We start from the raw sequence: 27,881 nt of genomic DNA, 5'->3' as shown, positions 1-27,881 counted from the left end.
TGTTTTAAATGTTGTCATTTAGAAAGATAACATTCTACTGAACGCACAGAGAGGAAATTGGTATCTATCTTCTTGTCTGACTCTGGAGAAGATGGTAAGCACAATTCACATAATGTTGGTGTGTTCCTAATAATATTATTCATCACTGAGTAAATTATTTATTCTTTGGTCTGTATCCGCTTCCATTCATTTGTGCTAAGCTAGGCTAGCTTTCAGCTGGATAGCTTGAAATACTGAACGCACAGAGAGGAAATTGGTATATATCTTCTTCCAGCTGCAAGCTAGTCTAGCTTAGCACAAATTTATGGAAGCCACCATGAAATCCAAAATGAAATGTAGAATAAATAAACACTCCCAGACATACCCCGCGTGAAGGTAAGGAAAAACTGACTAAAAACCTAGCAATAGGAAAAAAGCACCACAGGCAATGTGGTGGGAAGAAACCTTAGAAGGGCTGTTCAAGGGGGGATCTCCCTTCTTAGATGTTGTGATAGTAGTGTTGCTACATATAGTTGATTGTGAGTGACCAGGAATTACCATGGAATTATAGAATCTTTATCCATATTTCATTAGTAATGTAGCCTGATAATTTCCTCCCTGTAAAGACAATTAGAGTAAATTGTATCAGGTTGAAACATTCCACGAGTTAATCTTAGGTGACCTCTGACCTCACCTGCAGTGTTCACCAGATCCTTGTGTTACAGCTACACATAGGATAATCAGAGACAGCAGATTAGTCAAACAATTAACAATTATGTTACTCTTGTCTCAGCACTAAGATCTACTGCTAAAAAGGTCAACCCTCAATAATATTGGTTCTACCTTCCATTGTATTAAGATCAGCACTGTACTGTAGGTGTATAATACAACATGTGATATTGATATGCCTACAGACCCCAGTATCATGGGTAGTTGTGGGGTAGAAAGAATAGAAAAAAATAAACTACTACTACTACTACTACTACTAATAATATTCTAATTTCCAAATTACGTTCATATGGTGTGAGAGGAATGGTTCTTGAATGGTTGAGTAGTTATCTCCACAATAGGCAACAATATGTGCAGTTGGCAGATGTCAAATCTGAGCTCATGAAGATTGAATGTGGGGTACCGCAAGGTTCGGTTTTGGGGCCCAAACTCTTTCTTTTATATATTAATGATATTTGTGATGTTTCAAAACTATTACAGTTTGTCTTGTTTGCTGATGATACAAATTTTTTTTGTTCTGGAAATAATTTAAAGGAACTAGCTGAATATATTGTGTATGAAATGACAAAGCTAAAGAAATGGTTTGATGTAAATAAGCTATCACTGAATCTGAAAAAAACTAAATTTATGATTTTTGGCAATCGAAAACTAGATGAAAATATAGTACTGACCATAGATGGAGCTGATATAGAGAGAGTTAATGAATTTCGTTTTCTTGGTGTGATTATGGATGATAAATTAACATGGAAATCGCACATAGCACACGTTAAAAAAAAGATGTCCAAGAGTATTTTTGTTATGAATAAAGTAAAGGATGTGTTAGAGTATGAGGCAATGAGAACACTCTACTGCTCACTCATCTCACCTTATATCAGTTATTGTGTTGAAGTATGGGGGAATACTTATGGGACAAATATAAAACCATTATATATACTACAGAAGAGGGCTGTACGAATCACACATAAAGTGAGTTATCGAGAACACACAAATATATTATTTATTAAATCTAGAATAATTAAACTTGAAGACATGGTTAAGTTTCAAACAATGTTAATTATGTTTAGGGCAAGAAATAATACACTGCCAGAAAAACTACAAAATCTTTTTCATTTAGAAAGTGAGTTTAGTAGGAGAAAATACAATTTTAAACATCAGTTTGCACGTACCACACTTAAACAGATGTGTCCTTCAGTTATTGGTGTAAAGTTATGGAATTCTCTCCATAGCGAGCTTAAGGGATGTAACAGTGTTTATCAATTCAAAAAAAATTATAAAAAAAAAATTTAGTCAGTATGAAAATCAAAATGTGATCTGAATAGTGAGATCTTTTTTTTTCTCTTCTCTTTCTTTTCTTTTTTTATTCTTTATCATTATTATTATTTAAATTTTTCTTGTTTAACTGTGGATTGTGTTTCTTTTATAATGGTATAAATGATTATTTGTGTAAATAAGGTTATACGCCGACCATTAAGAAAATACATGTTAGTTTAGGAATAAGGGGCAGGTAATTATAAGATTTATTCTTCTTCCTGCTCCTTTTGTCCATGGAATGGCTATTTATGATTTTTTAATGAAGAAACTATGATTGTATTATTCCATGTGGCAAATAAAAACTCTGAACTGAACTGAACTGAACTATATTCTGTATGAATGCACTGGCAACATGGTGCCAGGATAACAACCTCCACCTCAACGTCAGCAAAACGAAGGAGCTCATCACGGACTACAGGAAGTCCCAGGGGGGAGAGCACGCCCCCAGTCACATCGGCAGGACAGCGTTGGAGAGAGTCAGCAGCTTCAGGTTCTTCATCAGCGAGGACCTGGTCTCATCACACCGGCATCGTTGTCAAGACAGTGAGACAACGGCTCTTCTTCCTCCGTAGGCTATAGAGAGTATCCTGACTGGCTGCATCGCTGCCTGGTATGGCAACTGCTCAGCCACCGACCGCAAGGCTCTTCAAAGGGTGGTGAAGTCAGCACAACACATCACCAGGACTGAGCTACCAGCCATGGATGACCTCTACACACAGAGGTGCAGAAGGAAAACCCGGAACATTCTCAGAGACCACAATCAATTCAATTCAAATGGCTTAATTGGCATGACGCACTTCTACACTCCAGTCACAAACTTTTCACTCTGCTACCGTCTGGCAAACGGTACCGAAGCATCCGCACAAGAACCAGCAGGTTCAGGGACAGCTTTTTCCCACAAGCCACAAGACTCCTGAACAAGGACAAGAACAGGAGATAGCTCTATCAAAAACGTTTGAACACACACACCTCTTAAAAACTCTCTTGAACACACACACACACACACACACACACACACACACACACACACACACACACACACACACACACACACACACACACACACACACACACACACACACACACACACACACACACACACACACACACACACACACACACACACACACACACACACACACACACACATGCACCCTGCTCTGCACCTTAAGATGCACATACACTTTTACGCAAGACACTTTCTGTAGAAATGTACTATTTTATTTCGTCTTACCTCATTCTGATTTTTTTATTTATTTATCGTGCTACTACTACTTATTGTTATTGGACACACACACACACACCCTGCACTGCACCTTATCATGCACATACACTACATGCAAGACACTTACATCCTACCTCATTTTATATTTTATTTTGATGTTACTATTATTACCTATTGTTACCATTCTTGTATTCATTGATGTTTCTTAATTGTACACTGTTGAGTCTGAGCTCGAAACACAAGAATTTCATTACCTGCACTGTATTGTTGTCGTGTATTTGACTAATAAAGAACTTGAACTTGAACTAAAAAGGAGGACACAAGACACAAACAGGGAGTTAGATTTTGATCAGGGGCCAGGAGCCTAGCTAACCTAAACTAACCCTTTCACTGCCACACTACAGAAGGTTAACCCTTTACTATCACACTACCGACGTGTGTATTGTCGCAATGAAAAGGTTCACCGTTTGGTAGTGCGGCAGTGAAAGGGTTAGATGACTTCTTGTGTGTTTATCAGCTGACGAGTGTAGATTAGATCCTTAAGTGTTGACTTGTTTGTCATTTGATTAAATTGATCAGATTATATATTATATTTATTAGGTTATAAGTCACCTTATGTACCACTATCTTGTTAACAATCATTGATTTGTGGTCGGTTATGTCATAATGTCATAGCCTTATTATTGTAAAATGGTCATATAATATGAAGTGATTAAAATGGTCATTGAGAACATACGTTTGTGCAATCTATTTAATATGCATCATCTGTCTTTCTGTTAGGCTCCACACATAGCAATGAGTGTGTCTGGGGAGAGAGAGGAGGGAAGCCCTGACTCTAAAACCACCCTCTCTGGGGAGAGAGAGGAGGGGAGCCCTGCCTCTAAAACCATTATCTCTGGGGAGAGGGATGAGGGGAGCCTTTCCTCTAAAACCATTATCTCTGGGGAGAGGGATGAGGGGAGCCTTTCCTCTAAAACCACTCTCTCTGGGGAGAGAGAGGAGGGGAGCCCTGCCTCTAAAACCATTATCTCTGGGGAGAGAGAGGAGGGGAGCCCTGCCTCTAAAACCATTATCTCTGGGGAGAGGGACGAGGGGAGCCCTGCCTCTAAAACGATCCTGACTGGGGAACATGACAGGCAGACCAAAGCTAAGATGAGGTAAGATGAGGATCTCTAACTAACCATGACTGTTACATCCTCATTAGTCAAAGTAACAGTCTCACATCTGATGTTGTTGATGTGGTGTATTAGAGGTGTAACATGACAGGTCCTCTGGTGTTTCTACCAGCTCCAATCAGGAGAGAGCAGCCTCCCCTGTACCCAGCTGTGTGTCCATGAAGACGGACAATTCTATGGATGTTCCGATATACTTCAGGGAAGAAAATACAACCAATGAAGGGTATGAACTAATTATCTGCTCATTTATTTTGGCTAGACAATTATGAAAGACTTGAACTTTGCTTTAGAAAAGGTTATTTCTTTGTGGCAAACTATTTGCAAAGCATATAGGAGAAAAGACAAACATTTTGACATTGATGATCTTGGGTTTGTGTCATTTCTATGTTGTGTACACCATTACATCTGAATATATATTGTCTTGTAAATCATCATCATCTTTTTCATCACCTGTTACAAATGTTGTAGACAGCTTTCGGATACAGCCTTCTTTGTGACATCAAACAGTGACAGAATTAGGACTATAGATAAATGCAATTTTATTAACATATAAAATACATGTGCACACATAACATATAGTGTAACTGGGAGGGGGCTAGGACCCAGGAGTACCCTGGCCAGGTATTGCCAGAGTACGTAGAGGAGGTCTCACGCGAGTGAGACTTGACTTCACGTTTGTTGCCGTCTGTTTGAATGGAAGCACGACATACATTAGCAGAGCCAAGTTATTCGTGCTGCCCCACACTTTTAAGGTATGAGCAGGCTAAACAAATTTTTTAAGGGGGTCCTAGTGCCCCCCAAGTTACACTATATGTTATGTGTGCACATGTATTTTATATGTTAATAAAATTGCATTTATCTATAGTCCTAATTCTGTCACTGTTTGATGCCACAAAGAAGGGTGTATCCGAAAGCTGTCTACAACATTTGTAACAGATGATAAAAAAGTGAACAAATAATTAACTGTATTAGACATTTGTTAATGATGAATAGGCTTCACTTTAAATTAGGGCACACAATAGCATCTGTAAATGATTTATAGATGTTTTATGAATGTCTTAACAAATCATTTGTTGAACATGAACAAATAAATGACATGACAGGTCCTCTGGTGTTTCTACCAGCTCCAATCAGGAGAGAGCAGCCTCCCCTGTACCCAGCTGTGTGTCCATGAAGACGGACAATTCTATGGATGTTCCGATATACTTCAGGGAAGAAAATACAACCAATGAAGGGTAGGAACTAATTATCTGCTCATTTATTTTGGCTAGACAATTATGAAAGACTTGAACTTTGCTTTAGAAAAGGTTATTTCTTTGTGGCAAACTATTTGCAAAGCATATAGGAGAAAAGACAAACATTTTGACATTGATGATCTTGGGTTTGTGTCATTTCTATGTTGTGTACACCATTACATCTGAATATATATTGTCTTGTAAATCATCATCATCTTTTTCATCACCTGTTACAAATGTTGTAGACAGCAATGTCATGGTAATCAGTATTACAATAACAGCACAAAGGTGGGTCTCTCTCTCTATCTCCCTCTGTGTTTGTGTGTGTGTGTGTGTGTGTGTGTGTGTGTGTGTGTGTGTGTGTGTGTGTGTGTGTGTGTGTGTGTGTGTGTGTGTGTGTGTGTGTGTGTGCGCGCGTGCGTGCTTACGTGCGTGCGCGCGTGCATCGTGTGTGTGTTAGTGTGTGTGTGTGGGACTAAACACATTTCGCAATTATGCCACAACAATGTGGAACACCCTACCCACAGCCGTAAAAAGATGTGAATCCCTACCCACATTCAAAACCGCTCTTAAAGAGCACCTACGGGAGGCTGCAATTCGAAACTGGCCACCGTAAATGTCCAACCCCCCCACCCCCTCCTAATGTACAGTCTCCTCCCCACCGTATGTATATATTATCTTTTAGGATCTATGGGTAACAGTACTGTATATATGCATATCGTATATATCACAAATGTAACCGTACTATATACCTGTATGTCATGTATGTCCATATGCCATAAATGTCATGATGTCATGTATGTTGTGTATGTCATAAATGTCACTATGAATTGAAAATGGGGGACCCTGATGTAAACAAGACAAACGTCTTTCTCTGGTCTGCATCCCCTTAACAATTGTGTGTATTGAGCCGTACTGTATTGTACCCATTCTGCAATCTGTTAAATAAAGTTTTCATTCATTCATTCATTCATTCATTCATGTCTATATTTTGTTCCCAGATATCACCAGGAGAGATCCGAGGTTCTCTGTGGTCAGTCTGCCCAGGATCATCAAACAGACCTGGACTACATATTCAAGGTGTGTTCAGAAGTTCATTAGAAACTGAGATTTCAGACCAAGACAAATAATATAATTCATGATCATACATACAGTAGAAGTTGAAAGATAAATCAATAGGTCAGACTGGTCAGACTACTACTTGACCTTACCCCCAGAACCCACCTCACCCCTGACCACTTTGACAACCTAGGATGGCTTAGAGTAGACGACAGAGTACAGCAACTTGCAATGGGCCTGGTCTACAAGATACACTATACGACTAAGGTACCCATGTACATGTCAAACTACTTCCCAAAGGTCAGTGAATACCACAACCACTACACCAGAGGAAGCTCAACAAATCATGTTAAACCCAGATTCGGCTCAAACAAGGGACTAAACATGTTTCGCAATTATGCCACATCAATGTGGAACGCCCTACCCAAAGCTGTAAAGGAATGTGAATCCCTACCCACATTCAAAACCGCTCTTAAAGAGCACCTACGGGAGGCTGCAATTCGAAACTGGCCACCGTAAATGCCCAAACCCCCCACCACCTCCTAATAGACAGTCTCCTCCCCACCGCATGTATATATTCTCTCCCCGCCGTATGTATATTTCTCTCCCACCCACCCACCCCCTCCAAATGTACAGTCTCCTCACCACCGTATGTATATTTCTCTCCCACCCACCCACCCCCTCCTAATGTACAGTCCCCTCCCCATCATATGTATACTCTGTCAGGATCTATGGGTAACAGTACTGTATATTTGAATACCGTATATGTCACAAATGTATCAGTACTAAATACCTGTATGTCCCTATGCCATAAATGTCATGTATGTTGAGTATGTCATAAATGTCAATATGAATTGAAAATGGGGGACCCTGATGGAAACAAGACAAACGTCTTTTTCTGGTCTGCATCCCCTTAACAATTGTGTCTATTGAGCCGTACTGTATTGTACCCATTCTGCAATCTGTTAAATAAAGTTTTCATTCATTCATTCTTTATTGTATCATAAACGTCAGAATGTTATCTTTCAAAAGAGACCAGGCTCATGCATGTGCTATAAGTATAAAGTATTTTGGTTTGCAAAAAAAGTATGCAGTCCTCAAAAATGACAACTAAAATGGCCACTTTTGGGGACGCAGGTTAAGAGGTTTTAATATGGTTTCATTGAGTTGTCAGTTGCTTGAGGAGAACATTGTGACTTGTATCTGTTTCAGTTGCTTGAGGAGAACATCGTGACTTGTATCTGTTTCAGCTGCTTGAAAAGAACATCGTAACTTGTATCTGTTTCTTGAAAAGAACATCACAATGGCGGCTGGGTGGTGCAGCGGAGATTGCGCTCGTCACCAATGTAAGAGACTCCGGTCTCGAATCCGGGTGTCAGCATTGCCTCCGGCTTGGGCCAGCCGTCATACTAACTCAATTGGCAGAGTTAGAGGGTGGAAGTCGATGGGTGGGGATTTGGACGTTGTGGACAGCGACTCCTACAGGTCGGTTGGGGGACGCCTGCACAGCAGAGACAGGAAGTAGCGGGGGTAGTGTGAGCCTCCCATGCGTTACACCTCGCCACTGAGAGTCCGCGCTGGCAGGTGAAAAGATGTGACAGGCTGCCTCCTCGTGTACCGGAGGGGACACGTGATGCAAGGCTTCTATCCTCCCTACAACCGACCAGTGGGGGGCATAGTCGAGCAACGTTCAAGACAGGGGAGGGGAGAATTGGAAACTCGAAATTGGGATGTGTTGACAGAGTCACCTGGGGAGCAACAATAATGGGTTCATGACGACAAGGTCCTTCTTTAGACTTTAATCGGCGTGGTTTATTTCACATAGCTTATGCACCATGAGACCTTCTCTCTGTGAGAGGCGACGGAGGCAGAGACAGAGGGGGAGGGAACAATCCCTTAAATACCCTCTTACCTGACGTCAGCTACAATAGCTACGTCTCCTTGCGCCTATAGCGCCCTCTTGTGGAACAGTTAAGCAGTTACATGCAATCAGATATATAACACATAAACTCAACAGGATGGGAGAAAAATAGAAAAAATAAGGAGAAAAAGTGGATAAAAAAAAAACATCATAACTTGTATCTGTTTCAGCTGCTTGAAAAGAACATCATAACTTGTATCTGTTTCAGTTGCTTGAGGAGAACATCATGACTTTTGTGAAGAAGGAACTGAAGAAATTCCAGAGGATTCTGAGTCCAGATTACCAAGGGTGCTTAGAGACGAGGAGGGAGGAGGAGGAGGAAGAGGAGCAGAGGAGTAGCGCCAGTGATGGAGCTCTGAAGATCACACTACACTTCCTGAGGAGCATGGAGCAACTGGAGCTGGCTGTCACTCTGGCGAGCAGTAAGAGACTCTGTCTTCACTAGTTTATGGTGATACAACATTTTATTGTTGTGTGATGTATTGCAAATGTTATTGCTGTCATCTTGCCCAGGTCTCCTTTGCAAAAGAGATCTTGTATCTCAATGGGACTTCCTGGTTAAATAAAGGTTAAATAAAAATATTAAAAAATACTAATAATAAGTTTAATATGATGATAAATTATGTCTCTGGAGAGCAGTACTATACTCTGTCTTCACTAGTTTAATATGATGATATGTCTCTAGAGAGCAGTAATATACTCTGTATTCACTAGTTTAATATGATGATATGTCTCTAGAGAGCAGTAATATACTCTGTATTCACTAGTTTAATATGATGATATGTCTCTAGAGAGCAGTAATATACTCTGTATTCACTAGTTTAATATGATGATATGTCTCTAGAGAGCAGTAATATACTCTGTATTCACTAGTTTAATATGATGATATGTCTCTGGAGAGCAGTAATATACTCTGTATTCACTAGTTTAATATGATGATATGTCTCTGGAGAGCAGTAATATACTCTGTATTCACTAGTTTAATATGATGATATGTCTCTAGAGAGCAGTAATATACTCTGTATTCACTAGTTTAATATGATGATTATGTATCTTGAGAGCAGTAATATACTCTGTATTCACTAGTTTAATATTATGATAATGTATCTTGAGAGCAGTAATATACTCTGTATTCACTAGTTTAATATGATGATATGTCTCTAGAGAGCAGTAATATACTCTGTCTTCACTAGTTTAATATGATATGTCTCTGGAGAGCAGTAATATACTCTGTCTTCACTAGTTTAATATGATGATAATGTATCTTGAGAGCAGTAATATACTCTGTATTCACTAGTTTAATATGATAAAAGTGGTGCTACTAAATGTTTTGCTGAATGTAATTTTGGCCAAAACGGATAATACATTTCCTGTACAGATCGATGTGATGTGGTCTGTATAAAAAAGGTTCTTATGGTAATCACATTTTGTATATATTGTAAGGAAGGTTATGTATTTGTGGCGGCTAGGTGGTGTAGTGGGCAAGGCACTCGCCACCAGTGTGGAGACGCTAGGATTCGCGTGTTCGAATCCAGCTCTCCACATTGTTTTCAGTTTAGCTGGTCGTCCGCAGTAATACACATTGGCCGTATTACGGGGAGGGAAACTGAAGGGTGGGGATCGGGCGTTGTGAACAAGCGACTCCTACAAGTCGGTTGGTGCGCCTGCGCAGTAGAATCAGGAAGTGTCGGGGGCAGCGTGAGCCTCCCACGCGTTACTCCTCGACACTGAGAGATCGAGCTGCGCAGGTGAAAAGATGCGACTGCTGTTACCTCAAGTACCGGAGGGGACTTGTGCTATGTATGACTTAGTCCACATTGCAGCCGGCTTGTGGGAGGCAAGAAACAGCGTTCGTGACAGGGGAGGGTTGAATTGGATGATACGAAATTGGGATGGGAGAAAAATATAGAAAAATGGGAGAAAAAGTGGATCAAAAAAGGAAGGTTATGTATTTATAACCCTAGCTATATTTAGCAAGGCCCTGATCAGTGTACCCCCTGTTGACCCCAATATAGAGACCATTATTCATTATTTGTGAAAAACAGAAAACATAGTTAAACTTCTTGTGTGTAAAAGCACACCCACCATGAACCAACTGACAGGTCAGAGGAATAATAAAACCATGTCCTTCATTCTAACCAAAAGAAAGGGGGTATGGAATAAAGGAAGGAAAGTAATCAGAGTAATCTAGGTTATATATCGTATTTGCTTCGCGTCCCGCTCTGAGCCTTATGAGATATCCCTTATCTCCTATGATACCTATTGTATCTCCCACGAACAAAAACTACATGCACCCCACCTGTATGGGGCCCCGCCCCCATGGTGGCACCGCCCATATAGCCGTGACTCTGGTCACCAAACACCCTTCCTCTATTTTCGTCCCAGCGTAATGGCTGCGTGCACCATACGATAACTAGTAGGATGAAAAGATTAAGGAAGGTTTGTAATGTTGAGGGCTTACCGGAGGTTGCTGGCCCCTGGCATCTTCGACGCATGTTTTCGGCGACACGACGGGCCTATGTTGATGTTCCTCGTTTGATGACAGCACATCGAGGTTCAGCTGTACAAGACTGGCTGTCGGGCCAGCTTGTACTCAGGTAGGCCCTGTGTCTTCAGGCATGGGTATTAGTGTTAGTAATGCTGGTTTGTTTTGTTACACAACCATGTTGTGTGTTGGCGCCGGGGGCAGGATGGTTTGGTGAACGTTCACTGCAGGGAACGGTTTCCAAGCTGTCTTGGGCGTGCTGCTAAAACATCTAATGCTATGCTACATGCTATCGCTAATGCCGCATGCTATTACTACTGCTAATTGCTACGCTGTTCTAATGTCTCCGCCGTGAGATGTTGTCACTCTCCCTCCTCTTGCCCGGTTCATCAATGAAGGTCAGTCGGTAGCTGTTGTGGTTTTTTTTGCTGAGTCCTATTTACCTTTTTTCGGGTAAATGGGTTGACAACAGGGTAGGCCGTGGCTAGGTTTCCTAGCCAGGTATGTTACCTTGTGTTCCGGCGGGGTTTGTTGAACGGTGTTCCCATCTGGGTTGGCGTGGGTAGTGGGGCTATGGGTCCAGCCGACATGGTAAACATGTTGCGTGTCTGTGCGCAGGCAATTGTTGTTCTGGGTTCCACATCGCCTCGCGCTAGGCTGCAGTAGTATAAGGGCAGGGCCGCCTGGGAGAAATGTGAGGCCCTGTGCGTTTTTAGACGCGAGGCCCCCCACCCCCTGAGGCGGCCCTGTGTAGTGGGCTATTGTTTCGTTTTGTCACTCTGCTATGAGAAGGTCTGTCTTGCTACAGTTTTCTCTCCTCTCAACCATTCATACTGACGGTCAATCGGTATACTGGGGGAGTAGTGCGGGGGGGGGCTTTGTTTACCTTTTTTGGTAAATGGGCTAAACTAGGGCTGGTGTCCTGTTGTGAATATTTTGAATGAAGGCGGGACTAGTTCGCTCTGGTCCGTCTCCCCTTAACTTTGTGTGTATGGGTTTGCTCATTCTACAGTATTTTGTGGTTTAGTTCTTTTATTCATTTAACCTTTTCATGGTGCACACCACAGTGGAGGTTGCTGTTTGCAATCACCACTGGTGCTCCGTGTTAACATCAGTCCTTTGTTTTTGACATATTGAAACAATGCCCTGCCCGGCCGACGCCATGGGTGGGTCGGCCTGGCGAGTGGCTGGTGGGCTGTTAAGGCTTGTACCGCCACGGTATGGAATTGGCAACGATTAGAACTGTGTTCGAATTGCTGTTTTTTTCTATTAAAAAAATTGTGTCTGGTGGAGGGGCCTTGAGGGCCAGCCGACGTCGACACATCGCGCAAGGTTGTTGACGTTATTAGCTTTGACCCAGCCGCAAGCTATAACCGCTCAGGGTTCCCCTCTCCGCAGGGGATTTTTGGTCTTCTGCTGGAGCGCGGGCGGTATTGTCCTAGGCCCTACACCGCCTCACACCGCGCAGCCAGAAGAAGAGAGCGCACGGCCTCGTCAGCGGCGATGACGAGGCCCTCGACAGGCGGCCATGTTTTTCCCCGCCGGAGGTATCCTGGGCGTTGATTCGACAGGTGTCCACAAGGCCGACAGCCTTGGCGGCCGAGGGATCGGCCATGTAGGATGGGTTCGGCTTGAACAAACAAGCCGTCACCGTCCTGCCGCGAGCAGCCCGCTCTCCGATCACTCCCTTCCCCAACACCAGCGGAAGAAGTGGGCTCTGATTGTTTCCTTTGGCTGCGGGCCGCGTGCCTTCGTTGATGCGCGGGCGGCCCCCCCCTTTTCGCTTCTCATGGGGACAGGGGCTGACACCCAGTTGATGGCTGAGCCTGGGTCTGTCCGTGAGAATGTTGTGCTGTCAAGCGGCTCCCACACCTTGAACTGTGTTGGTTGAGCCTGGTGTTACGTCTGTCAACTTAAGTGTTGTCAGCAGGGGGGCTCGAAACCTTTTGAGGCACACAGTGCGGGCTTCCCCGGCCTCGCCTTCGCCAGGCCAGGTATCATGTTGGTGCCTCCCACTCCTGAAATATTGGCAAGTGGTCGCAGCTCACATGATTTGGGGTGGTAGTAATATCACTGCAGGGCTACGGTGTGTAGGAACCCATGGGGGCCTTACGCCTTGCATGTCCGGCTGCAGAACAACTCCTTCAGCATGTTCTGGAGGGGTGTTCAGTGGGGGGGCTTTTTTCATCGGAAGCCCCCCGTATCAGACCGGCCCTTTCTGTCGGGGTTCCCCCTTGGGTGCGATTGCCTCGTGGGTGGTGTCAGGGTCAGGTGTTCCGACACGGAACGCGCTCCTCGCACGGTTCCAGGTTTGGCTACGCACAGCGGGGGGACCGGGCCAACTATCTACAGTTCCTGGCGGACCTGCGCCACGTGACGGCGGGTGCGTTGGGAGTGTCGTCACATATGACTACGGCAGTACCATATGTCGAGGTGGATGGAGAGAACGCTGTGGCGGGGACTTGTGTTTACACAACCCCACCCGTTTTCAGGTTTGGTACAGACCCTATTGTCAGGGTCTCCAGCAGTGACAGCTCTGGTCAACGAGATCCAATCCATCGTCGTGGCGTTCTCCTCCCGGTGTTCTCTGCCCGAGAAGTTGGGAGGGAGGGGTGTAAGACCCAGGCTGGACCTGTCCCATGGGAAGGTTCAGCATTTTTTGGATCGTCTCCTACCTGTTGAACACTGTCAGGTGGGGGTCTGGTTCTCCCATAGACCTGTAGGATGCGTATGCGCATCCCCGATCTTCCATCCTAGGGCTTACCTACGCTTCCTTTGCAGGGTTAGCGTATGAGTACCAGAGGCTGCCGTTCGTTTTTCTCTGGCTCCCCGCATCTTCACCAAGTGCGTGGAGGCCGCACTGGGGCCTCTGCGTCGTCCGGGGTTACGGAGTGTTCTGCCCTGATGACGTTCTGGTCCTTCGCGGTCTAGGTGGATCGTCAGGTCTCGTACCAGGCAGGTCTCTACCAGCCTGGGGTTGCTGTAGACTGGATGTAGAGTACTCCTCTTCCCAGTCAACGGTTGGAGGGCTATGGGCAACCATCTCAGAGCGTGTTGTCAACACGCTCGGGAGGTTCCGTCCTAGGACGGTTACGGCGCTGTCTCACGTCGCGTTTTCACCGACGCCTCCCTCGCTGGTGACGCGTCGGGCCAACGCAGTAGGGGGCAGCTGGCAAACCATGCTGCCCGGTCTGCGCTACGTTCAATGTGTTGGTGTTGAAAGCGGTCCTTCTGGTCCGCAAATGGTGTTGATCAGGACGGACGATACGACGTCAGTGTCGTGTATCGACAGACAGGGAGGAGTACGCTCCCCCTGTCTGCACCAGGCGGCGGGCGGCTGGCTATGGGCGTCCTCCATCTGCGCGGCCTGAGGGCTCCCCACATCCCCGGCAGGGAGAATGTGGGTGCAGGTGTACTGTCGCGGGGCGGTCCTCATCCTGACGGGTGAGGATTACGTCTGGACATGGCCAGGCAGGTCTGGGACCGATGCCGTGCCGCCAGGGATTCTTCCCCATACATCTGTTAGGTCAGTTGTTGGGACGGGTACGTTGAGGGGCGCAGGTTCTTGATCCTGATGGTGTTACCATCTGGAATGCGCATGCTCCCTCCACTGTCGCGCTTACGCGGGCAGATGACGTATGTTCCAAGTGTGGTGTAAGGCGGGGGGCCGGGACTCAGTCTCCTGCCCCCTGGATGCTGTCCTTAGTTACCTCTCTCCTTGATAGACTGTCGGCTTCGACGGTGAGGGTATATGCAGCAGCTATATCCTCCTATCATGAGGGGTTTGAGGGGATGTCTTGTTCAGCCGCCCTCTTGTGAAGCGTTTCCTGCTTGGCGCTCGACGCGTTAAGCCGGTGCAACACTCCTTGGCTCCGACTTGGGATCTTCAATTGGTCCTCGGTCGGTTGTCCTTGGCCCCGTTTGAGCCGCTCGAGCAGGCGCCGTTGGGACAGCTGTCCTTCAAGACCGCGTTCCTACTGGCTGTCACTTCCGCTAAACGCGTAGGTGAGCTCTGTGCTCTCTCGGTACGTCCAGAGTGCCTGTCTTTTCGGACCGATTGCGGTGTCACTCTGCGACCTAATCCTGCTTTCGTGCCTAAGAATATCCGGAGTTCCTTCCGCTCCCGGGATATTGTGGTTCAGGCGTTTCGTCCTCCTCCTCACACTAGTGAGTTAGATGCGGGCCTTCACCTGTCATGTCCAGTCCGTGCTTGGGGATTTACCTCAGCCGTACTCAGGACTTCAGGGTTACCGACCAGCTTTTTGTCTGTTACGGTGGGGCTCGTGCTGGTAAGGCACTGTCGGAGCAGCGCCTGTCCCATTGGTTGTGCGAGGGTATTACCCTCTGCTACACGTTGGCTGGGCGGGATCCCCCTGGGGGCATCAGGGCGCACTCCACTCGTGGGGTGGCTGCCTCTGCCGCTCTCCTGGGTGGGGCCTCGGTGGAGGACATCTGTGCTGCAGCTTCATGGTCCTCCCCGGGCCCCTTTGTAAGGTTTTACCTCATGGACATGACCGGGGGTTCTGTCTCCCAGGCGGTTCTGGGGTCTGTGGCCTTTCCTGCTTCCCGTCCTTTGGTCGGGTAGCAGGAGTGTATGGGTATGGGCCACAGTGTGTTGAGTCACACATGGTTCCGCCTGTACGGTGTGTTCAAGGGGTTCTAGTTCCCTCTTGTTCGCATTCAGGTGGAGTTGACTGCGACCCCCCTTCATTAGGAAGGATGGGGTGACAGGGCTCCCCGCACCCCTTGATGTGGGCTTACGGGTCCTCAGGGGGTACATTTGTCGGGCCTCGCGTCCGCTCTTCCCCATTATCTCATAAGGCTCAGAGCGGGACGCGAAGCAAATACGATATATAATGATAGGTTATGTAGATAACCTAGTTATATTAGTATTGGCTGAGCGTCCCGCTCTGCGCGGCCCTGAGTTCCCTCTTAAGGGATCTTTTCCTGGGACGGGTTTTGGCGAGGAAGGGTGTTTGGTGACCAGAGTCACGGCTATATGGGCGGTGCCACCATGGGGGCGGGGCCCCATACAGGTGGGGTGCATGTAGTTTTTGTTCGTGGGAGATACAATAGGTATCATAGGAGATAAGGGATATCTCATAAGGCTCAGAGCGGGACGCTCAGCCAATACTAATATAACTAGGCTATCTACCTAACCTATCGTTATACACTGTAACAGACTAAAATAATTTGAGTAATCTAGGTTACACACTGCAGATGAGATGGTGTTGGAAAACCGATAGTCAATTATGTACAGTATGTAATCAGATCTCCATGGTTGGTACAAATGTTTTAGTGAGGCATTAGGAATCAGTTGCAATGGAGAGATTATGAGCTATTATAGAGGGGTCTGTACTAGGTACACATTCCAGTAGTTAACACTATGGTGCTCTTAGCCTGGTTGTCAACCCATTAATGTATAATGTGATAAAAACTTATTAGATTACACTAATGTAAAACACAGAGTTGGGAAACATTTACAGTAATGTATATATTTATTTCTCCACATTTACCACAATAATTCACATTGAAAACACTCTGCTGTTTTTTTTATTCAGAAACCCTTGCTGTGAAGTGCCGGCGTAAACTCAAATCAAAGTTGAAGAAGAGGTTCCAGTGTTTGTTTGAGGGAATCGCTCAAGAAGGAAACGCAACCCTTCTAAATCAGATCTACACAGAGCTCTATATCCTGAAGGGATGGAGTGGAGAGGTCAACGTTGAACATGAGATCAGACAGATCGAGGCAGTGTCCAGGAAACCAGTGAGACCCGAAACACAAATCAAAAGGGATGACTTCTTTACACGCTTACCTGGACAAGATAAAGCAAACAGAACAGTGATGACAAAGGGAGTGGCTGGCATTGGTAAAACAGTCTTAACACAGAAGGTCACTCTGGACTGGGCTGAAGGCAAAGCCAACCAGCACATACACTTCATGTTTCCATTCTCTTTCAGAGAGCTGAATTTGCTGAAGGGGGAGAGATACAGCTTGGTGGAACTTCTTCATCACTTCTTCTTGGAAACCAAACAAGCAGGAATCCGCAGCTACGATGAGTTCACAGTTGCGTTCATCTTTGATGGTCTGGATGAGTGTCGACTTCCTCTAGACTTCCACAACAATGAGATCTGGACTGATGTCACAGAGCCAACCTCAGTGGACGTGCTGCTGACAAACCTCATCAAGGGGAATCTGCTCCCCTCTGCTCTCATCTGGATAACCTCCCGACCTGCAGCAGCCAATCAGGTCCCTCCTGGGTGTGTTGACATGGTGACAGCGATACGAGGGTTCAATGACCCACAGAAGGAGGAGTACTTCAGGAAGAGATTCAGTGATGAGGAGCTGGCCAGCAGAGTCATCTCACACATCAAGACATCAAGGAGCCTCCACATCATGTGCCACATCCCAGTCTTCTGTTGGATCACTGCCACAGTTCTGGAGAACATGCTGAGAACAGATGAGAGAAGAGAGCTGCCAAAGACCCTGACTGAGATGTACGTGCACTTCCTGGTGTTCCAGTCCATACAGGGGAATAAGAAGTATCATGGTGAAGCTGGGACAGATTCAGACTGGAATACAGAGAGCACGGAGGCCATTCTGTCTCTGGGAAAACTGGCTTTTCAACAGCTGGAGAAAGGCAACCTGATCTTCTATGAAGCAGACCTCATAGAGTGTGACATTGATGTCAGAGCAGCGTCTGTGTACTCAGGAGTGTTCACACAGATCTTCAGAGAAGAGAGTGGGCTGTACCAGGACAAGGTGTTCAGCTTTGTCCATCTAAGCATTCAGGAGTTTCTGGCTGCTCTTCATGTCTTTCTCTCATTCATCAGCAGTGGCGTCAACCTACTGTCAGAACCAACGTCACCCGCCTGGTGGTCGAAGCTGGTAGGAGACAGATCTAAAGAGAAACTCCTGTATCAATCTGCTATTGACCAGGCCTTACAGAGTGAGAATGGACACCTGGACCTGTTCCTCCGCTTCCTCCTGGGTCTCTCCCTGAAGACCAATCAGAATCTGCTAGAAGGCATTCTCCTGCAAAGCCTAACACAGACAGGAAGCAGCTCACAGACCAATCAGGAAACGGTCAGTTACATCAAGGGGAAGATCAGGGAGAATCTGTCTCCAGAGAGAAGCATCAATCTGTTCCATTGTCTGAATGAGCTGAATGACCATTCTCTAGTGGAGGAAATCCAACAGCACCTGGGCTCAGGAAGGCTCTCTGCTACAGGAAACTCCCCTGCTCAGTGGACAGCTCTGGTCTTTGTGTTGCTGACATCAGAAAAGGAGCTGGATGTGTTTGACCTGAAGAAATACTCGGCTTCAGAGGAGGCTCTTCTGCGGCTGCTGCCAGTGGTCAAAGCCTCAGATATATCTCTGTGGGTGCATTTTAATACATTATATTCTCTTATTAATGATACTTTTCTGTTTTACAAAATTAGTAATACAACTACCGGTATCTTCAATATAATGAATTGCACCTCTATTGCATATCCAGGCTTAGTGGATGTCACCTCTCAGAGAGATCCTGTGAAGCTCTGGCCTCAGTTCTCTGCTCCAGCTCCTCTAGTCTGAGAGAGCTGGACCTGAGTGACAATGACCTGCAGGATTCAGGAGTGAAGCTGCTCTCTGCTGGACTGAAGAGTCCACACTGTGGCCTGGAGACTCTCAGGTCAGTTCAGGCTGATTTATTTTATGTTGATCTTACATGATTATATAGAAGTTGTTTTCTGTTGTTTGTGTGTTCTGCTTCTGTCACATTTGTTTGTGTAAAGATACAAATTATAAATAATGTTACTAGTGACACGCCAACATTATGTGAAATGCTCTTACTGTCTTCAGAGTCGGACAAGAAGATGGATACCAATTTCCTCTCTGTGCATTCAGTAGAAATTAATGGAAGCGGATAGGAACCACTATCCTAGCTGTTGGCCAAGGAAATTGATATCTATCATCTTGTCTGACTCTGAAAAAGACGGTAAACACATTTCCCATAATGTTGGCGTGTTCCTATAAGACAAAAGGGGCATGACTGTTCATTTCTAAGTACAAATGAGATGAACAGCTAACTTGTTATATCAGGCTCATAATCTGAATGGTGAGAATGTGACTGGAGTTTGAATTTATTCATTCATATGACCTGACAGAAACAGTTCATTTTGTATGGTCCAGTCCATCCAAAAAGGGTTCAAAAAGTTTAGTATATTTGAAAAGTGTCTTTGGGTCTCAACCAGGTATGGAGTGGAGGTTCATTCATCATTTCCTTTGATCCCAACAGTTTCAGGAAAGGTTAATGATAGGGCGGCTAGGTGGTGTAGTGGGCAAGGCGCTCGCCACCAATGCAGGAGACGCTGGTTTCGAGCCCAGCTCTCCGCATTGCTATCAGCTTGGCTGGTCGTTCATACTAATACAATTGGCAGTATTAGGGGGTGGGAAGCTGATGGATGGGGATCGGACGTTGTGGACAGCGACTCCTACAGGTCAGTTGGTGCGCCTGCGCAGCAGAATCAGGAAGCGACGAGGGCGGCGTGTCCCTCCCACGCAGACGCCCGGCGCTGAGAGATCGCGCTGTGCAGGTGAAAAGATGCGACGGCTGCTTCCTCGAGTACCGGAGGGGACACGTGATGCAAGGCTTCGTCCACATTGCAGCCGGCTTGTGGGAGGCATGGCCTAACAGCGTTCGAGACAGGGGAGGGTAGAATTGGACGATACGAAATTGGGATGGGAGAAAAATTTAAAATGGGGGGAAAAAAGTAGATAAAAAAAAAGGAAAGGTTAATGATGACTTAATAAAGGGGCACTTCACCAAAAAACAAGACTGATTTATTTTGCACATAATCTCATACACACCAACAGTGATGTCATCGGGACATTGTATCCTTGTGTTGTTAATTACAGCTCCATAAAATGATATGGCAGCAGTCCCTATAAGACAAGGTATTGCTATTGTTTCAACTACATCATTTCATGGTGCTGTAAACTGACACAACACAAGGATCCAATGTCCCCGATGAGATGACCAACAGCTAGGCAACAGCTTCCCAACAGCTAGGCATACAAATGTAATAAATCAATGACAGTTTGTCCAAACATCACCAAATTTGGTGACTATTTTTTATTAAATTGTTGAAAATGTTTTCAAAACTGGCCAATAGGAAAATTGACGTGGCATAACACAAATCAGACTATAAATCAAAAATCATTTGTCCAATAATTACAAAACTCGCAGAACATGTTTCATAACACTGCCGAACCACGTGTATTGAATTATTTTGAAATCTTAAAGGTCTGTGTTGGCTTGAACCCCGGAATTGCCACTTGCGGCTAGATTTAATTATATTTATTTTTTCAGATTGAAGCAAAACAACCTCACAGAAAAATCCTGTAAGGAGTTATCATCAGTTCTCTGCTCCAGCTCCTCCAGTCTGAGAGAGCTGGACCTGAGTAACAACGACCTGCAGGATTCAGGAGTGAAGCTGCTCTCTGCTGGACTGGAGAGTCCACACTGTGGCCTGGAGACTCTCAGGTCAGTGTTCCTGGACCTGTTCAACAGATGACCATTTAAAAACACGTGGACACATGAAGGTTGCTGACAGTGGACAGATGAATAAGCAATATGTACATTTGGTGTGCTATTAAATACTAGTAGGCCTACTAATATTACTAATACTAATGTAATTAGTAGTACTAGTTGTACTAGTAGTAGGAGCCCTAGCCCTATTTCTTACTTACCAATGATGCTGTTGATTGGTAAAGTCCTTTCTCAGCACAATCCATGCTATTTATCATACTTCCTCATTGTAGCATCCGGATCTCCTCTCTGGTAAACAAGAATACCCTGAAGACTCTGGCAGGAGCACTCATTCAGGGGTACTACGACTATGCTTGCACCTCATGGTACCAAAGCACCTCAAAGGCGCTAAAAACAAAATTACAAACATCTCAAAACAAACTGGTCAGACTACTGCTTGACCTTACTCCTAGAACCCACCTCACCCCTGCCCACTTTGACAACCTAGGATGGCTTAGAGTAGATGACAGAGTACAGCAACTTGCAATGGGCCTGGTCTACAAGATACACTACACGACCAAGGTACCCATGTACATGGCAAAATACTTCCCAAAGGTCAGTGAATACCACGATCACAACACCAGAGGGAGCTCCACAAATCATGTTAAACCCAGATTCGGCTCAAATAAGGGACTAAACACGTTTCGCAATTATGCCACATCAATGTGGAACGCCCTACCCAAAGCTGTAAAGGAATGTGGATCACTACCCACTTTCAAAACCTCTCTCAAGAGACACCTACGGGAGACTGCAATTCAACACTGGCCCCTGTAAATATCCTAACCCAACCCCCTCCAATGTACAGTCATTTACCTAGTATGGTTTTGTCAATAGTCCAATGTACAATTTAGTTTGTTTGTACAGAGTCTCCCCCCCCTCAATGTACAGTTTTGCTTGCTTATACAGTGTGCCCCCCCCCCCCCCCCAACCACCTCCAATGTAAATTACCCAGTATGGTTGTCAATATCCCAGTGTACCCAACCCCCCCCACCCAACCTCCTCCAATGTACAGTTTCTACGTCAAATGTATATACTCCCTTTTCTTGACTCCTTCTGTATCACAAACAGTACTGTATTTGCAAATCTGGTATGTCATAAATGTATAGATGTAGCAGTACTGACTATCTGTATGTCATGTATGTCATATATGTCCTGATGAATTGAAAATGGGGGACCCTGGTGGAAACAAGACGAAAGTCTTTCTCTGGTCTGCATCCCCTTAACAATTGTGTGTATTGAGCTGTACTGTATTGTACCCATTCTGCAATCTGTTAATAAAGTTTTCAATCAATCAATCAAACCTCACCCCTGCCCACTTTGACAACCTAGGATGGCTTAGAGTAGACGACAGAGTACAGCAACTTGCAATGGGCCTGGTCTACAAGATACACTATACGACCGGGGTGCCCATGTACATGTCAAAATACTTCCCAAAGGTCAGTGAATACCACAACCACTACACCAGAGGAAGCTCAACAAATCATGTTAAACCCAGATTCGGCTCAAACAAGGGACTAAACACGTTTCGCAATTATGCCACAACAATGTGGAACGCCCTACCCAAAGCTGTAAAGGAATGTGAATCCCTGCCCACATTCAAAACCGCTCTTAAAGAGCACCTACGGGAGGCTGCAATTCGAAACTGGCCACCGTAAATGCCCAAAACCCCCACCACCTCCTAATAGACAGTCTCCTCCCCACCGCATGTATATATTCCCTCCCCGCCGTATGTATATTTCCCTCCCACCCACCCACCCCCTCCTAATGTACAGTCCCCTCCCCATCATATGTATATACTCTGTCAGGATCTAGGGGTAACAGTACTGTATATTTGAATACTGCTTATGTCACAAATGTATCAGTACTAAATACCTATATGTCCCTATGCCATAAATGTCATGTATGTTGTGTATGTCATAAATGTCTATATGAATTGAAAATGGGGGACCCTGATGGAAACAAGACAAACGTCTTTCTCAGGTCTGCATCCCCTTAACAATTGTATGTATTGAGCCGTACTGTATTGTACCCATTCTGCAATCTGTTAAATAAAGTTTTCATTCATTCATTCATTCACTCCACCTCATCGTTGGCCACAAACAAATACAAGCTGACTGACGCTCACTGAAATCTACTCCACAGTGCACACAAAGTAGATTTCAGTGAGCTTCAGTCAGCTTGTACAGACAGGAGTTCGACCCCATTGACTTTGCATATCCCTTTAAGTGTGTGTGTGTGTGCGTGTGCGTGTGCGTGCGTGCGTGCGTGTGTGTGTGCGTGTGCGTGTGTGTGTGTGCGTGCGTGTGCAGGCTATCGGGCTGTCTGGTCACAGAGGAAGGCTGTGCTTCTCTGGCCTCAGCTCTGAGCTCAAATCCCTCCCACCTGAGAGAGCTGGATCTGAGCTACAATCACCCAGGAGAGTCAGGAGTCAAGCTGCTCTCTGCGGCCCTGGAGGATCCACACTGGAGACTGGACACTCTCAGGTAGGATGTGGTGTAGCGTGCGTGTGCGTGTGCGTGTGTGTGTGTGTGTGTGTGTCTGTCTGAAGGTCTCTTGTGTCTACCTCTCCTACAGTGTTGACCATGGTGGAGAGTGTCGGTTGAAACCAGGGCCCAGGAAGTGTAAGTTGAGCTTGCTGTTCTACACATTTACAAACTGAGCTCCCATTCAGGATATGGAGACCTTTCATTAATAACAGAAAAACTCAGTTGATCAATTATAAATAGATAGAACAGGGTTATTCAGTTGAACAAGGTAAAGCTGCGTTAACTGTTTTTGATCATTTAACCATTTAATAACAAGTTTTTTTCTTCTACATGATCCTCATGTCAGTGACCGACTCCTCAGTAGTTTACATTATTTATTAGTTTTTAGTTAATAGCAAATGTGAGATAATCAATCAAACAAGCGAGCTAGTTGGCTGCTGTCATTGTAAACAGTTAGATATTTGGGGAGTCGGACCAGGAAACATTATTTCCAGGAACAAAAGCATTCATTCCAAAAGTTACATCACTGATGCTTGAAATGTGTGAGCTTAGTGAAACAACATGGCAAACGTACAAAACGTTGCTACAATGTAACATCTCCGGTCTCTCATTTGTCATCTTTCTTTTCTGTTCTCCCAGCTGTTAACAGACTGTTATGCTACCTGGCTAGCTAGCGAGCTGTACCTAGCATGCTGTTCAGCCATGTAACAGTTAATAGTCAATACACTACACAGTGTAGATGCTGGTAAAAACAAGGGGATATATATATCTCTTAGACAAAACAGTAGTTGCATAAACTATTCAATTTTCTTCATAATTTAATGACTATTCAAAAATGCTATGCCCATCCCTAATTCGAATGTGAATGAAGATGATCAGTGATGTATTGTGTGATATATTGTGTATATTGTGTAATATGGTCTCCCCCATCAGATGCCTGTGAGCTCACACTGGACCCAAACACAGCAAGCAGAATCCTCTCTCTGTCTGAGGGGAACAGAACGGTGACGTGGGCACTGGCAGAACCGATGAGTCCGCGGGATCCTGATCACCCAGAGAAATTCGACTCCTGGGCACAGGTGCTGTGTACAGAGGGTCTGACCGGGCGCTGTTACTGGGAGGCAGAGTGGAACGGAGGGGTGGATATCGGGGTGACATACAGGAGAAGAGAGGACTACAACCACTGTCTCGGATATAAAGACAAGTTCTGGTGTCTGATATGTTACGATGGTAGATACATCGCCTGTCACAACAAGAAGAGGACATGCATACCCTTGTCGCCCTCTGGCTCTGACAGAATAGGGGTGTATCTGGACTGGCCTACTGGCACTCTGTCCTTCTACACAGTCTCCTCTGAGACACTGACCCTCCTGCACACCTTCCACTCCAGGTTCACTGAGCCCCTCTACCCTGGGTTCAGGTTTTATATGCCCTCCACGGTGTCCCTGCATCACATAGAGTAGGTCCTATGTCAGACACACACACACACACACACACACACACACAGACACACACACACACACACACACACACACACACACACACACACACACACACACACACACACACACACACACACACACACACACACACACACACACACACACACACACACACACACACACACACACACACACACACACACAGCTTGGGATAAATGCACGTAAATAACATATATGTGATGTATTTTGGCCTCTGATGGTGACCAAACTCATAGCCAAGCTCAGGGACCTGGGCTTGAACTATGACCTCTGCCAGTGGGTCTTGGACTTCCTGACGGGTAGACCCCAGGTGGTGAGAGCAGGCAACTGCACCTCCTCATTCATCACGCTCAACATAGGGGCCCCCCAGGGCTGTGTTCTGAGTCCCCTCCTCTACTCGCTGTACACACACGACTGTGTGGCACAGTGGAACAACAACACAATCATCAAATTTGCTGACGACACAGTAGTGGTGGGCCTGATCTCTGCCAACGATGAGAGGGCCTACCTGGAAGAGGTAAAGAATCTGTTGCAGTGGTGTCAGGAGAACTGCCTCTCCCTGAACATCAGCAAAACAAAAGAGATGATTGTGGACTTTAGGAGGTCGGGGGTCAGGGACTACAGCCCCCTCAGCATCGACGAGGCACCGGTTGAGAGAGTGAACAGTTTTAAGTACCTCGGAGTCCACATATCCGAGGACTTGACATGGACCACACACATTGACAGTGTTGTGAAGACGGCACGGCAACGCCTCTACTTCCTTAGGCGCCTAAGGAAGTTCCAAGTCAGTCAGAAGATCCTTAAGAACTTCTACTCATGCACAATAGAGAGCATCCTGACTCGCAATATCACCTCCTGGTTTGGGAATAGCACCGCACAAGACCGTAGCAGACTAGAGTACAGAGAGTGGCCCGTTCAGCCAAACGCACAATTGGAGGTGGGCTTCCCACTCTCCAAGACATTTACAACAAGCGGTGCATGGGTAAGGCTAAGAGAATAATCAAAGACTCCAGCCACCCAAACAACTGCCTCTTTGAACTGCTGCGGTCAGGCAAGCGATACCGGAGTCTCATGGCAAGCACAGAGAGACTCAGAAGAAGCTTCTATCCTCAGGCCATCAGAATGCTAAATGACAATAACACTATGTAACAACCATCAAATGCACTCACAGCACACACATCCACACGCACACACTCACTTTAAACAAACAACTCACTGCAGCACCCACTTTACCCACTTTAGACACACTTTATATTTATTGGTAAAGAATTTGCACTACAATCCATACCTCATTACACCTTACTGTAAATTTGAACGTAAATTGTACCTCATCCCATTTCTGCATTGTACTGTATAGTATATAGTATATTGTATTGTAACTCAGTTACTTTTCTACTCTGCATTGTACATTGTATATATGTATATATTGAACACTTTTGTCTACGTACTTGACTTCTATTTTATACTTACTATACTTATTTTATACTCATCTATTTTATCTAGCACAATCTCTGGAGCAAAACAGAAAGAAGCATTTTATATAAAAGTATTCTGTACTTCTGTATGACAACTAATAAAGAAACTTTTTTTTTATATTTTATTTTTTTATTATTTTTTAAACATAACATCAAATTAGACACACAAGCATTAACAGTAAACATCCAATGAAATCACCATTTGAATCATTATAAATGTAGTTTAAGAGATATATACCTAATACTTGCTATCTAATACCATACATACTATGCTCTTGCTCGCTCACCCCCCCCGGACCCCCACTTGGATAATCCATCCATCTTCATTCGTTTCTAACCAGGCACTACAATTCATATGCTAGCTTTTATTCTCTCCACCACTTCTAACCAGATTGCAATGTTGGTTTCACTGACACCTAAAATTCTTGCTGTAGATATTTCTAGATAAATCACATCGAGATAGGTAAGAACCCATACCTTCCGGCAATTTTTTTCCGGTTGAAACCATCGTGATGCTATCAGCTTTTTAGCAGCTGTGAGACCGGATAAAACTAGTCTCTTTAGCTGCAAACTGAAAAACATCATTCAACAGCAATACAGAGGGATGTACAGGTATGTTCAGAAATAAGAATTCTGATAATTGCTGGGACACTTCTTCCCAGAATATCTTAACCGGTGGGCAATCCCAATACATGTGCATAAATGTACCCTCATCTCCATTTGTACATAAGGAACATAGGGAATCTTGTTTAAGTCCCATTCTGTTCAATCTTATAGGAGTCAGGTATGTCCTATGAATATAATTAAGATTAATTTGTTGATGGTCCGGGTTACGTGACGCAATTTGAACGTTTGCCCAGACTTCTTGCCAATGAAAATCTATTTCCAAGTGTGGTATATCCCTCCTCCAGACTGAGTCAAGGGGGAGGATTCCATACGAAGACCTTAGTAAGTGATGATAAAAATCAGATACGAAGCCTCTCGATGTCTCTCTTTCATAGAAGAATTTGTGATATCTGTGGTGCTCAATTGGTATCTTTAATGAGCCTTCAAACAATCCAATAACTGTGCGTAAAAATAATATGTGGAACTGATGAGGTTACATTTTTTATGTATATCTTGATAGCTACAAAAACCCTGTTTGTTGAAAACATCTCCCAATGTGTGTATGCCCTGCTTTTCCCATTTGGGGTATCTTATAGGTAATTTTCCAATAAGGAGTGCATTGTTATTGAATAGGGGAGTATGGCTATGCCATTTATGTTGGTTAGAATATATTTTTTGTGTTTCACGCCATATCCGGATCATAAGGTAATAAGGGGGCCAAATTTCAATTTGCATTGCTTAATTGATAATATGGTGTATACTATGTCCTGCAGTCTATGTGGTGCTACTATATTTTCTTCTAAGTTTCTCCAGGATACAGATGCTTGGGAGTCAAACCAGGTTGTCAGTGGTCTTAAAGAGTACGCTTTAAAATAGTGGTAAAAGTCTGGAAATGCCAAACCTCCGTCGGCTTTGTTTCTCTGTGCGGTGGATCTTTTTATTCATGGAGGTTTGTTATTCCAAATAAATTTATATGCGGTGGAGTGTAATTTTTTCCAGTAACCATCAGGAGGGGGGGTAATGGTAACATTGAGCTAATGAAGTGGATTCTAGGTAAAACATCCATCTTAACTATTGATACTCGTGCCTGTACTGAGTTTTTAAGTTTGGACCACCTGTCAAAGTCGTATTTGATCTTATCTTGG

At 44.8% G+C, this 27,881-nt stretch overlaps 1 protein-coding gene across 2 annotated transcripts; it reads left to right on the top strand.

Annotated features, from left to right (window-relative positions):
- Positions 1-4,148: 4,148 nt before the first annotated feature.
- Positions 4,149-24,820, top strand: LOC311227031 (protein NLRC3-like). 2 transcript variants are annotated; one of them, XM_084312538.1, is made up of 11 exons: positions 4,149-4,401; positions 4,532-4,642; positions 5,544-5,654; positions 6,656-6,734; positions 8,843-9,056; positions 16,681-18,496; positions 18,616-18,789; positions 20,470-20,643; positions 22,998-23,171; positions 23,263-23,309; positions 24,108-24,820. In XM_084312538.1, exons 1-11 carry the CDS (start codon positions 4,397-4,399, stop codon positions 24,635-24,637), a joined length of 3,435 nt encoding a protein of 1,144 aa, XP_084168664.1. In that variant the 5' UTR covers positions 4,149-4,396; the 3' UTR covers positions 24,638-24,820. The 2 variants fall into 2 exon arrangements, 1 of the variants encoding a protein (XP_084168664.1); XR_014619563.1 differs by lacking the exon at positions 24,108-24,820 and having other exon boundaries at positions 22,915-23,171; positions 23,263-23,307.
- The last annotated feature ends 3,061 nt before the right edge of the window (positions 24,821-27,881 follow it).

The sequence above is a fragment of the Notolepis coatsorum genome (genome assembly GCF_963971535.1).
Source record: "Notolepis coatsorum genome assembly, chromosome: 4".
NCBI classification, from domain to species: Eukaryota; Metazoa; Chordata; class Actinopteri; order Aulopiformes; family Paralepididae; genus Notolepis; species Notolepis coatsorum.
The sequence above is the reverse complement of the archived record's forward strand: the minus strand, read 5'-3'. Positions and strand labels throughout refer to the sequence as shown.

Bases quoted from the DNA above. Each gene is read 5' to 3' on its own strand.
- LOC311227031 (XM_084312538.1), top strand. The intron at 5,655-6,655 runs GTAGGAACTAAT...TTTTGTTCCCAG, and splicing joins GAAAATACAACCAATGAAGG to ATATCACCAGGAGAGATCCG. The intron at 23,310-24,107 runs GTAAGTTGAGCT...CTCCCCCATCAG, and splicing joins GAAACCAGGGCCCAGGAAGT to ATGCCTGTGAGCTCACACTG.